The sequence below is a fragment of the Myotis yumanensis genome, unplaced genomic scaffold (genome assembly GCF_028538775.1).
Source record: "Myotis yumanensis isolate MYYU_CA2020_CCGP unplaced genomic scaffold, mMyoYum1.0.hap1 SCAF_2, whole genome shotgun sequence".
NCBI lineage: Eukaryota > Metazoa > Chordata > Mammalia > Chiroptera > Vespertilionidae > Myotis > Myotis yumanensis.
The window spans coordinates 153,826,837-153,839,484 of record NW_027223753.1 but is presented as its reverse complement, the minus strand read 5'-3'; the positions used below and the strand labels follow the sequence as shown (position 1 = coordinate 153,839,484).

General features: G+C 41.0%; 1 protein-coding gene across 4 annotated transcripts in view; it reads left to right on the top strand.

Moving 5' to 3' along the window:
• Nucleotides 1-12,648, top strand: part of LSAMP (limbic system associated membrane protein) — a 626,753-nt gene that overhangs the window by 566,219 nt on the left and 47,886 nt on the right. For all 4 annotated transcript variants that reach the window (XM_070406241.1, XM_070406238.1, XM_070406237.1 and 1 more), the window contains exon 4: nt 10,561-10,695. In XM_070406241.1, coding sequence (XP_070262342.1) covers nt 10,561-10,695 — 135 coding nt within the window. The remainder of the gene's footprint in view (nt 1-10,560; nt 10,696-12,648) is intronic.

Here is a 12,648-nt window from a genome sequence, read left to right as displayed (position 1 = left end):
AATCCTTCCACGGTGCAATCGCCCTGCTGAGCTTAACACATTCGCTTACAAAATGTCAATTGATTTATGTGACTTTTGAAAGCAGCAACCGCTGGTCTCATACCCCTTGATATTTAATCCTCAGCCACAGCAGAATGGCTAATGACAGGTGGTGGAATACCCCTACAGTTCTGACAACAATGGTGAAAGATGTGGTTGTTGCTCTCTCAGACTAGTGATTCTTTGTTCTGCCCTACCCCCTTCTTAGGAAATAGTCTAGAAAATAATCAACAGCTGCAGGAGTTTTCACTTCTATTGTATTGCAAAGGAGTCTTCTAGGTATTTCTTTTTACAGTTTTAACTCTTGGCCTCTTCCTCCCCACACCCCTGAGGTAATAAAAATGAAGAGAGACAGTGAGTCCTTGCCCTGTGACATCATGCTACATCACACAAATGTTCTGCAGTCCCTACTACCATGTTTGAATGACCACCAGTGCATATATTAAACAGTTAATCCATATTTAACCCCAGTTTCTTAGCAACTCCATATTTCTGAGTGCCTATCGAATGTGCTCCCCAGGATGTTCTAAGAAAAACTGATACCAACCACATCAAGAGTCAAGCTCATTATCTCCACTCGAAAATAAACACTCCTTTCTAATCGCCTTAGAAGTACCAACAGCATTCAAACCCAGGAAGTCACTAGCTTTCAACCTACACACTGCATTTAGATAGATTTCTGCATACCCAAGAATACTCAAGTGTACTACAGGAGACCCCAGGGCGGTGAGGGTCCTAGTGTGGGGCGCACACTCCCTCTGCTTTCACAGACATTGTGAGTCTTTCCCATTGAGCCCAGGCTCTGCCTCAGAATCCCTCTCAGCATCATGCCCTAGGCAGCCACTGTCCGTTGCTCAAGACTGATGAGGACTATTGGACATCCTTGAAGAACCATCTTCACTTTCACAGCAAGTCACAGGATGGCGTATCACAGTACATGTTAGGTCTCAGTGCCAATAAATTCTCACCCAGAGTCTCTGGTGTTGATACAGAAAGGACTTTAAACAAATAGAATTTCCATGGGATTCCCTGCTTATACATGTTGACTCCAGAAAAGGAAGGCAGGAAGGGAGGGAGGAGAGAGGGAAGGATGTTATACAAAATGTCAATTTTACTCAGTACTTTGTAGATGCTGAAAGGTTTCACTGTACCATTATTGAGATGCAAAGGTACTGAACACAGCAAATTCAGTCTTCACACCACCGCTCCCACCCTAGAGTATGTCCTGCTGTCCCCTCAGTGCTTATCTCTCCTGTGCAGGGAGCTCTATTTCAGGCTGGCATTCCAGCCTGCCACACCCTCTCACAACTAGGCAACTCTGATTCTCTCTCCTGGTGATTTTCAACTTCCTGAAAACTCACTTCTCCCAGGAAGTCTTTGCTAATATAAGTCCACTCTACACTGCTCCTGTAGCTCCTTTGCTGGCTGCTGGCATTTATGTGTATCAATGCTTTATATTGTTGTTTCCCAGGAGTGGCTCTGTAAATAAGTGGGTGGGACTAAACTTTTAAATACCAACTTTTTTCTCGCTTATTGCTTTATTTGATTTTCTCAATAAAGAAATTAAGTGAAGAGTACAAACTTAAAAGCTGATGGCTGTCTATAGCTGAGCTGCTTTGCTTTGGAAATGCCCCAACTGTCCTGTTCTTGACTTCCCGGTATACTCAGAAACAGAAATCGAGCAGATTCTGAGGGCTAAGAGCTCAGCCAACTCTAGTACCTCCTGGCATTCTAATGATGAAAGTCGCCATGCCTCCTTAGGATCATGGGCTTCAAAAGTTCATAGACCTCGTTCAAACCTCGGCTCTCCCTTAGTAACATTATCAATGTGAGCACATTCCTTAAGGGCCTACTTTAAACAGGTTCCTGTGTTTCTTTGTCTTTAAGCAATCTTAACAGTACTGTGAATTAAATAAGGAAATATTCAAGTCACCCAGCACAGTGCCTAGAACATGTTTATTTAAGTGGTAACTCATTCAACAGTCATTCTGCAATATTTATGGAACATACCAGCATCCAACATTGTGCTGCACAATGGGGTACAATGATGAGCAAAACCAGATGTGGCCCCTACAATGGAGTGATAGCTATTATCAATATAATTGCTCTTCAGAGAACCAAACATAAGGGATCCTGTTTTCCAGCCTAGCATTTGGAAGGGCAGAACAGTTTCTAAATACTGAAACCAAGTAAGTGGTAACAGTTAGGTGTTATTACAATAACAAAATGTCATGGCCCACGACTGGAAAGGGTGTGTGGATGGCAGCCTCCAGTGGGTTGCTGAGCTCAAACTATGTCAGCTTGCTGATTTTTGTATGTGGAAGGAAAAATGCAATCATGAATTGAATCTCTGGATGCCAGGAAAATAATGCCAGGGCATCTTTCATTTGGCCCATGTTTATTCGTAGAGCCAAAGCCATTTGTGGATCTTTCCTGGCACTGTGCTTGCCTCAGGTTTCTGGGTACTGACTCCACCCTTTGGGGCTGCAGAAGGCATGGGGCCAGTTTTTACACCCTGCTGTGTCTTACTATTTGATCAGGAAGCAGATCTACAGCAGAGTAACCTACCCCTTCTTTTCCATGTAGCTTGCATATCTTAATAGTCAAATGACTCTTTCTTTAGAGAACTTCCTTTTTTCATTTTTATTCTTCTCTTTCTTAAATTCATCCACATTATGTCACGTCTTTGCCCTCCCTTCCATTCTCTTCATACTTTGCTCTTCTCTGTGTCTCCCAATTTCCTATGACTGCTGCTTTTGGCAATTGTGCCTGTCCTCAACACCTGCCTTCTTTCAATCATGAATCAGTTCACTCTTCATGCCTTCCTTGATGGGTGATGAGAGGTAGCAGTGAAGAGTGGATTCAGCCTTTGGACAGAAACATTATCAAACTCTAAAGCAGTGGTTCCCAACGTGGAGCACACATCCCACAGGGGGGCAATTTGATTTTTAAAGGGAGTAATTTGAGAATGAGTTATTAACAGTGAATTATTTTGCAGTTTTTATGGTTCTAGGGCACCTCAAATATAGCATATAAATATACATTGCGACATATTTATGCATTTCAGTTCTCTATTATACATTTTGAACCTTTATTTGCTATTTTTCGTATCACTTCATATTATTATTAACAATTTCTTAGTGATTTCTTCCTCAGTACTTCAACTGTATTTTTGTTCTTTTATTTTTCTCTTTCATGGATGCCATGTTCTTTGGAAGCTTATTTAGATCAAGTTAATGGCCCTTTGGGTGTCCTCCATGTGAACAGGAGTTCGTTTTTTTTTTAATAAGAAGAACTATATGTCAAAGAGGGGGCATCAGGATTTTAGAGATGCTTAGATGGGGCATGGCCAAAAAAAGGTTGGGAACCACTGCTCTAAAGGATCTCTCAGGTGGGATGTGAAGCTGAGAAACAAAATCTTCAAAGGATTTGCAAAGACATGGCAGGAAATATAAAAACCCATTGCAGGCATTTTTTTTCTAGATTTATTTTCTTTCTCTCTACTGTTGGGGTCCAACCCCAACGGGTCCAGGGATCCCCAAAGGTGTGGACGGAGTCGGCGAAGAATGAATGACATGGAAACTGGTTTCAGTTCATCAGCATAGCGAGGTTCTCCCTCCAGGATCTCCAGCGAAGTTCTGGTCAGGATCTCCAACCAAGTTCTGGTGCCATGTTCTCTCGCTAGGTTCTCCAGCTAGGTTCTCCAGGTTCTCCAGCCAGGTTCAGTCACCAGGTTCTTTAGCCAGGTTCTATCCAGGTTCTTTTGCCATGTTCTGTCTAGGTTCTCCAGTGAAGTTCTGTAGCCAGGTTCTGTCCAGGATCTTTTGCCATGTTCTCTGGCTAGGTTCTGGTTAGGATCTGACGTTTATTGTCTTGTTACATCCGTATTTATACCAGCCGATTTTAATCCTGTCAATTTCTATTACAAAGGTTAGGGCGTTTCTTATCTCCATTCCAGGGAGTAAAGATTATGTAGCTTAACTACCCGCCTGGCACTTAATTAAGGGGTTGTATCCCCTCCCTAACCTCAGGGAAAAATCCCTACCTGGGAAAACAACCTTTCTCGGAGAGGTGACCTTGGTTAAAACACATGGCACCAAGAAGGTGAGCAAACATATTAAGAACAGTATGCCATATATGCCAGGTCCCTTGAAACAGCAAGGATGGACCGGCTCCCGGCACTCTACCTTCATTTTTTTTGTTTTATTTTGCTTTTAGTATGTTTGTGTAGAATGTAAAGTGCAAAAAAAAGAAGAAGAAGAAGAAGAAGTAGGGAAATAATAAAATCAGGAACAGTTGAGTATGTCCTTAGGGGGGAAAACGTGAAATGTACTGTAAGAACAGAAACTTGTTATAGCATTTGAAGTTAGCACAGGCAACTTCAAATGACATAATTGATTCACAATCTTCTTTCCTTTTTAGAGACAGAAGTTTATAGCTTGCTTTTATCCACCCTTTTCACTCCCCTTTCAACCACAGACCCACACAAACACACACATGCACACACACACACAATCTGCAAAACAAGTTCCACTTGTTTGCTTTTCATTAATCTGTATGTGTTTGTGTTTATAACTATTGTGTTTACAGCCACTACTTGTAAATACTCAAATTTAGGTGAGTAAAGGGAACGTCAACCCCATTTCAAGCACACATTTTCCTTTCAGTGAAAAAATGATCTACAGAGATATTATATTTATAAGACTCTTCTCAGAATATTAAAAAAAAGATTCATCAATTTTCTAATATATAACAATCTTTGGGATTCTACCTTTTCAAAGTCATAAAACACTCAAATTTTCTATATGTCATTTGTTGTATCTCAAATAAAAGAAAAGAACAACAAATACCATAATTATTATTGAGGTAGTAAGCTCTTAATTTTTTTAAAAAAAATAGGGGACTGGTTGTCATGTCCTGGGGAATTTTCAAGAATAGGTCTGCTCTATTTAGTGAGGAAATATTTGGGTGATAGTGAATTTGTATGTTGTTTCCTAAAAGATAGAGTGGAAGGTTATATGCAAATAAATAGCTGTGTGTGTGTGTGTGTGTGTGTGTGTGTGTGTGTGTGTGTGTGGAGAGAGAGAGAGAGAGAGAGAGAGAGAGAGAGAGAGAGAGAGAGAGAAGAGAAGAGAGAAGAGAGGAAAGGAGAGGGGAGGGGAAGGGAAGGGAGGGGAGGGGAGGGAAGGGGAGGGGAGGAGAGGAGAGGAGAGGAGAGGAGAGGAGAGGAGAGGAGAGGAGAGGAGAGAGGAGAGGAGAGGAGAGAGGAGAGGAGAGGAGAGGGAAGGGGAGAGGAAGAGAAAGGACAGAGAACAGGAGAAAGTGAGAAAGGGAAGTGCCATGGAATTTCATTTTATTTATTTTTTTTATAGAGAGAGGATGAGAGCTGGAGAGAACATTGATGTGAGATAAAAACATTGATCTACTGCCTCCTGCATGCCCCCCACCAGAAATAGAGCCTACAACCCTGGCATGTGCCCTGACTGGGAATCTAAAAGGCAAACTTTCAGTGCAGGGATAATGCCCAACCAACTGAGCCACACCAGCCAGGGCAAAATGTATTTAGTTGTAAGTAGCTGCTTGACCTTTAAAATCTAAACAAACCAACATTTTGGCTGTGATCTCTACAAGTTTCACCGAAGCAGGGTCAGTACTCTGACGGCACTGGCTTGGAAGGCAGCACCTGGCATACTCTAATTGGAGTATTCCTGGCTGATTTCCTCTGTGTTAGGAAAGCTCAGAAGAGAACAGTTTCCTCTTGCCATTAGCTCTATGACAAAATATTAAAAGAATATGTACAAGTAAACAGTGACTAAAGAGATATGCATGTTATGCACAGGAGTTTAAAAGGTGCGTACACCGAGGGGGACGAGGAGTTATTGAGCCTGGTAACTGCATATTGCCAGGAGACACAAAAGCACATTAAGCAAAGGGGGATTTAAACTAAACACTGATCCCAGAATAAATATAACACTCGGCGATGTGAGCAAGCTTGTGGAAATAGGTTGAGATGTTTAAAACAGCAGAATATTGAAATTTGCATTTCAAGTAAACATTTATACAAGGGCAGAAAATGATAGGAACAAGAGAAGAGCCCAAGTTGTAGCCACAGGGCTTCATTCCACAGAGAACTGAACCACCGGTTAAGGCCTGAGAGCCTTCTTAAGGCTGAGCGAGTGAAAGGAAATGGTGACAGGACACTTGGGTTAAGAGCAGCTGGTCAGAGTGAACTGAAAAAATGCAAGAAAGGTGTTTCCCATACAGGCAGACACTTTTGGAGCAAAGGGTGAGGAACAAGAGAATCTGAGTGCATTTTAGAATTTTGTGACTCAAGACTAACACAACACATTCTATGCCTTGAAACAAGCAATTGCAGTTGCTCAGATGAAAGAAATGGCATTGTTCTGGTTTCACCAGGGGCTCTGTTGTTGTCTCTGCACCTTTTTCTGAAATAATAACTGCACACAGAAGATACATCCTCAGGACATGACCAGAGGTGCCCCGCCCAGCCTTGTAGAGCAGAGTACCAAGCACATCCGTCCTTCCCCAGTAAAAGAGTATTCTTATTAGGATCATTAAAAGGGAGTGAAGGGGGAGGGAAGGGATAGGGAAAAGATTAACCAAAGAATTTATATGCATATATGCATAACCCATGGAAACAGACAATAGTGTGGTGAAGAAGGGTGGGAGGAGTTAGGGGAGGGGGGAAAGAGGGACATCTGTAATACTTTCAACAATAATGATAAGTTAAAGAAATTTAAAAAAATGACAATGGAGGGGGAAAAAGGAAGTGGAATTATACACCAGCTTCTCTTACAGAACTACTTAGCCACTTTTTAATACTTAGCTCTGTTCTCTTAAGCTATAAGATGTCTTGAACCTGACTCTAGTTTTTTGTTTGTGTTTCGGCATGTATGGAGTAACTAATCCTGAGTAATTTACAATGTGGTTCTCTGGCTTTTTAGCAACAGCAAAGCTCCCATTTCCTCTCAAATCACAGTGGATTAATGAGAAATTCTCAAGTGAAATAGGAGAGACAATATGTTGTGGGCAAAGTCCCCTGTGGATCCAAGTGAAAACATCTAGCATGAGGTGCTAGGAAGTACCGTATTTTTCTGTGTATAAGATGCCCCACTTTTCCAACACAAAATTAAGAAATCAATATTTTAAACATTTTGAGTTTTCCTCTTAAGGCATCTTCTTTTTGGCATCTTAAGGAGTTGTTCTTCCTGTTTTCTCCACTGTCTGGTCATACACTCAGTGGGAGGAGGTCCAAATTGTCTTTCTGCAGCTCTATTCCCATGCTCTTTTGCACAGCTGATGACATTCAGTTTGAATTTTGCAGAGTAAGACAATCGCTTACCGGTATTTATCTCTTTATTTTTTGACATCTTTATGGGCTCAGAACACTCCAGTCCCTGTTGCATCTATGCACTCGCCTCTTCCACTTCCACCTCCAATTATGGCATCAGCTGACACCAGTAACAATAAGGCTCATGATTGGAGGAAGCCTGTTTGACAAGGTATGGGCAGCTGTGCAGAGGCACAGCTCCCCCCTCGGCTGACTTCCATGTATAAGATGCCAGTCAATTTTCAATCTAACAATTTTAGGGAAAAAATAGCATATTATACACAAAAAAAATACAGTACAAGAGTCTCATAAAGGCAGAATGACAAGAAGGAAGGCTCAAAGATGTTATTTAATAGTTTACATTTTCATCAGGCTAGTTTCTCTTTCCTGCATTTGAGTTACACTTTGAGACTCCTCACTCTACTGAAACAGCTATGTATGTTGTGTGCTTGTGATGGAGGCAGCCAGAGAGTGGATGAGTTATCACGGGAGAAGCAAAAATGATCTTCCTGCTTTATGGGTGGGGCATTTAAGGGAAAACTCCCCCTTTATCCTCAGATAGGAATGGAGAAAATTATTTTTAGAGATGTGGGTTTGAAAAGCCATCCTGGAAGGATCTGTTTTATTATCTGCTTATCAGGAAGAAATGAAATTATTAATACATTGACATAGAAGAATCCCAGGTCCAAAACCAAATAAATATTGTTTTATTTTCTCTAGTTCACCCTAATGTTTACTCTTATGGTGCGATCTTCCCAAACTGGTAGGGCCTTAGGTGGTACTGCTGCTAAAATTATATTTTTCTCTCCTGGAACTGGTTTATATCAGACATTCAAAATGCAAGTTTGGGACCTATTACTTACCATTTCTAGGTATTTTATAGGAGTTGGGAAGAATTCAGTGTTCTTAGCCATTTCTAAGATGACCATACTTGTTCTCTTTTTCTTTTACTCACATCTGTACCCACTTTGGAATAAGGTTGATGGGTGTAGGAAAGAAATCCTAAAACATTCTGAAACGTATTTAACTATTTTTTATTTACTACATCATTATCCTCAAAATCAATAATCATGTCTTACTGTCAATTTCCCCTCCGCACTACAGTTTTTAATGAGCTTACAACTTTTTGGCCTCAACAGTCAGAGCTGCCATGGGTCTTCAGAGTATTTATGTTTACTTTTATTTTTATTTTTTATAATATATTGATTTCAGAGAGGAAGAGAAAGGGAGATAGAGAAACATCAATGATGAGAGAGAATCATTGATTGGCTGCCTCCTACACACCCTCTACTGGGGATGGATCCTGCAACCCAAGCATGTGACCTGACCTGGAACCTTGACCTCCTAGTCACACTCAGCCACTGAGCCACACCAACTGGGCATTTATGTTTAGCTAGAAAAGTCTTAGTCTCAGCTAGTTGACATGACTCTCAGTCCATAGATACAAAAATCCTGTCCATCTAATCCAATATAGTGGACTATTACCCTTTCAGAGGTTTCTGTTTCCATTTTTACCATATTCCACTTCTGTGACCTATGAAGTCAGGTCTGACTACTTGCTTGAATATGGAGACAAGAAAAGGGGAAACAAACATAAGGGAAGGGGAAAAAAAGCCTTTTATAAATAACTAGAGGCCCAATGCACGAAATTCGCGCAAGGGACTCAGCCCTTGCACCCCAGCTGCCTCACAGCCCCACGGCCCAACCCCTACCCACTGGTCATTCTGGAAGGTCCTTCCAGAAGGTCGTTCTGCCATCCAGTCTAATTACCATATTAGCACTTTATTATATAGGATATGCAGCTATATACTTAAAAACGTATTCTAAATCACTTTTTACTAGAAGTGTGTGCTAGATAATATTTAGGACTTCAGAACCAAATAATTTTATATAACCATTGCCTTTTTTATTAATGGGATTACAAAGTTCCCTCAAAGCTAGTAATAGAGACATTGACAGAAGACTTAAATTTGGAGTGTTCCCAGCAGTTGTGTTATAGACTGTTATCAAAGAGGCTGTGTGTTCTATGGGGAGCCTAGTTAACAGGCTTAGTTGACATATTTAGACAATGGATTTGTCTCTGTGCTGTCTGGTATGTTGATATGACCATCAGGGAATTTCCAGAAAAGGGAAACAGCTTGTGGCATTTGAGCAGAGCTATTAATTGGTACCATTTAGTTTAGGATGACCGGAACGGCAGAACTATGTTCTTTAGCACTCTCCCAGCTGCTCTATTGTAACCCAAGCAGTAGCGGGGTTTTGCAACTTGGGGGTGAGTGGGCTTAATTTAGCTAGATTTGAAGTCCATAGTCCTTTCTGGCCAAGCTCTCCCTGCTCAACCTCTTTTCTACTTTACCTTCTCTGTTCCCTTTTCCTTTTCTTCCCCCTCCACCTCTTCATTATTTATCTCCTCACTTCCTTCATGAAGGAAATTAAACAACCCTGTCAATCCCAACTATTTAAGCCAGTGTTATTGAGAATGCACCATCAGCAGCACATTCTCATGGTTCTGGCCCATGGCCTGGAAGTCTTAGTGACTGATGGAGTTTCACACTGAACAAGGAAGCCATAACTGCAAAATAGGGTTCCGAACATGACCTTTGTGAACAGAATTCTACATACACTGGGGAGAAGAGTGACAGTTTCTCACAAAAAAGCCATGTTTCCTTCTAACACAACCTTGGTTGAAAGAGCTCATTGCAGTGTGGTGTGATCGATGATGTCAGCCCTTTACAACTTGTGTATACCTCCCCCCAACTCCCACTTTGTTCTAAGCCCTTAACCAATGACTGAGGGATGTGAATATATAATACAGCTTCTAGCTTCTTGGTCAGGATGACTTGGAAGTAGGACATGTGCTATCCCCAGAGCTCCCCAAGGGATGGAGCCAGCTGGCCTTCTGTGAACTTGGCATTACACCGTAGCTTGGCTTCTTTCTTTCCAGGTCCCATTTTCCCACTTCCCCACCAGTTTTCCTGAGAAGACTTCCTCTTTAATAACTCCCACATGACTTTTTGTCTTGGAGTCTGCTTCTGTGGAGTTGACCTCAGACAAAGCACATTGTCAGATGACTGAAAAGCCATGTTGATTATTTGCTTCTTTAAAAAAAAAGGCAATCTGCTGCATATGTTAAACCTTAAAAACCAATCATACAAACTTCTGTTTTTCAGGAAGAGAATTTGAAGGAGAAGAAGAATATCTGGAGATCCTTGGCATCACCAGGGAGCAGTCAGGCAAATATGAGTGCAAAGCAGCCAATGAGGTCTCCTCAGCAGATGTCAAACAAGTCAAGGTCACTGTGAACTGTGAGTATGGCAGCAGGCTCTGTGTGCCCAGGGCCCTCCACCTGACATGAGCTCTAAACATCCCATTAGCAAAAGAACATTGCATTTCAAGCAGATGTTCCTCTGGTCAGGGATGCACATTTATACATTCGACACATCCAAGGGCAGGACTTGGCCTTTGAATTTGATAAATCAACTTGACCAACTCTAAATATAACCCATAATACATTTAACAATACACTCTGCCTTTTACTCAGACTATAGAATTAAGAAAACATGATCAGAGAGCACTAGCATTTCTGGCAATCACTATTGGAGTCTTTGTGGCGACCAAGGTCATACCACTTTGGAAAAAAGCAACAATTCATATTGGTTTTAAATGGAACTTTTACCTTAATGCATTGTTTGTCAGAGAAAATAACCCAAGATCATATTTTATCCTCTGCTATTTAACTAATTGGCCTTGGGAACAAATTCAAGCCACTGTGGTCAGAAACCATGTATCCCTGAGGGCTAGGATACATGATAAGTTAATTTTGGTTACCTATTTGTTGCAAAGTAAGAGATTACTTTGGGCATTAGAAAGAAATATTTCTCAAAGATGCATAGGTAAGTGGGCATATTTTGAACTTCTCAGATGAAAGAATCCTTAGATGTAGTTCAAAAGATTGGGGGAGGGGTGGCTCCATATGATATGTGTCACCTAAAAAAATGAATAAAGAGAATTTGTTTACCCTTTTCAGTGAGAAGTGATTTTCCACATCATTCAAATTCATTTTCATATCACACAATTGTGACTGGTGACAGAGACGAAGAGGTGTCCTGACAGTTCTTTCCTTCTCTGTATTTAATACATAGAAATATACACATATTCCCTACATGCACAAAAATATACACATTGGCACATATAACACACAGAGGCACACAGACACAAAGACACAGATACAAACAACCCCTATTTGAAAGTATGCTTTAGACTGATAACTTTTTGTTATCTTAAGTCCTCCATGCCTTTACCTGTGTGCCAGTGAGTCTATATAAATTCCTGGGGAAGGTAGATATAATTTATTCCACTTTAGAGTTTCAGACACTGAAGCCCAAAGACATAAAATGGCCTTTCCTAGGTGACATGAGCAGCAGACAGAAGAGAGGGACACAGACTAAGTCTGATTCTAAAGCTCATGCTCTCAGGAAAAAGGGGAAGAGAAGGAGGAGTTTTCAATTCTTATTACCTACAATGTGTAGCACTGGATGAAGGGATTTCCATTTGTCATTTAATATTCACAGTAAACTCATGAGATAAATATTATCGGTTTGACTTTAAAATTTGGAAACGGAAGCATAGATTGCTGAGGAAACTTGCCTAAGGTGAGCCAGCCACGCCAGGCTGCCCTTTACCCAGGGGCCTTCCTCCAGCCTTGCAGCCTTCTGCACCGCATGCCTAGAAACCAGTAGCTGCAGCTCCACCGGAGACATTGATGGCACTCATTTCCAAGAAGCAAGAGGCTGCATTTGATGAGGTCTGAAGCGCTTTTATCCCTGAGCTGTCTGCAATTTTTTTTTTTAGTAATAGAGTTTTGAAATGTCAGTATTCCTATTCTTTTCCAGCACTGGGTGTGTTACAAAGACACATTAATGACCACAATGTCATAAAATGCTTTAGGACCTTTTTTTTCCACATGAAAGACACTTTCTCTGGGTGTTTATACAAGTTGTAATTAGGTTAGTTAGCTTCTTTTATGTACACACAGCTATTCCATCATCTTCCACCTCTTCTCTGACTTTTGGAGTTAAGATTTTATTTTCTCTTAATTGACCTTCATCTTAATTAGATTTCTGAAAGTCCAATCACGGAGTACATAGAAAATATTTATGCTTCCATTGTGTGGAACATCAAAGTGGTCTGCATTAAAGATGGTTCCCCAGATCAAAGCCAGCCGCCTGGGCCCTTTTATTATTGGTGCAATTAGTCTG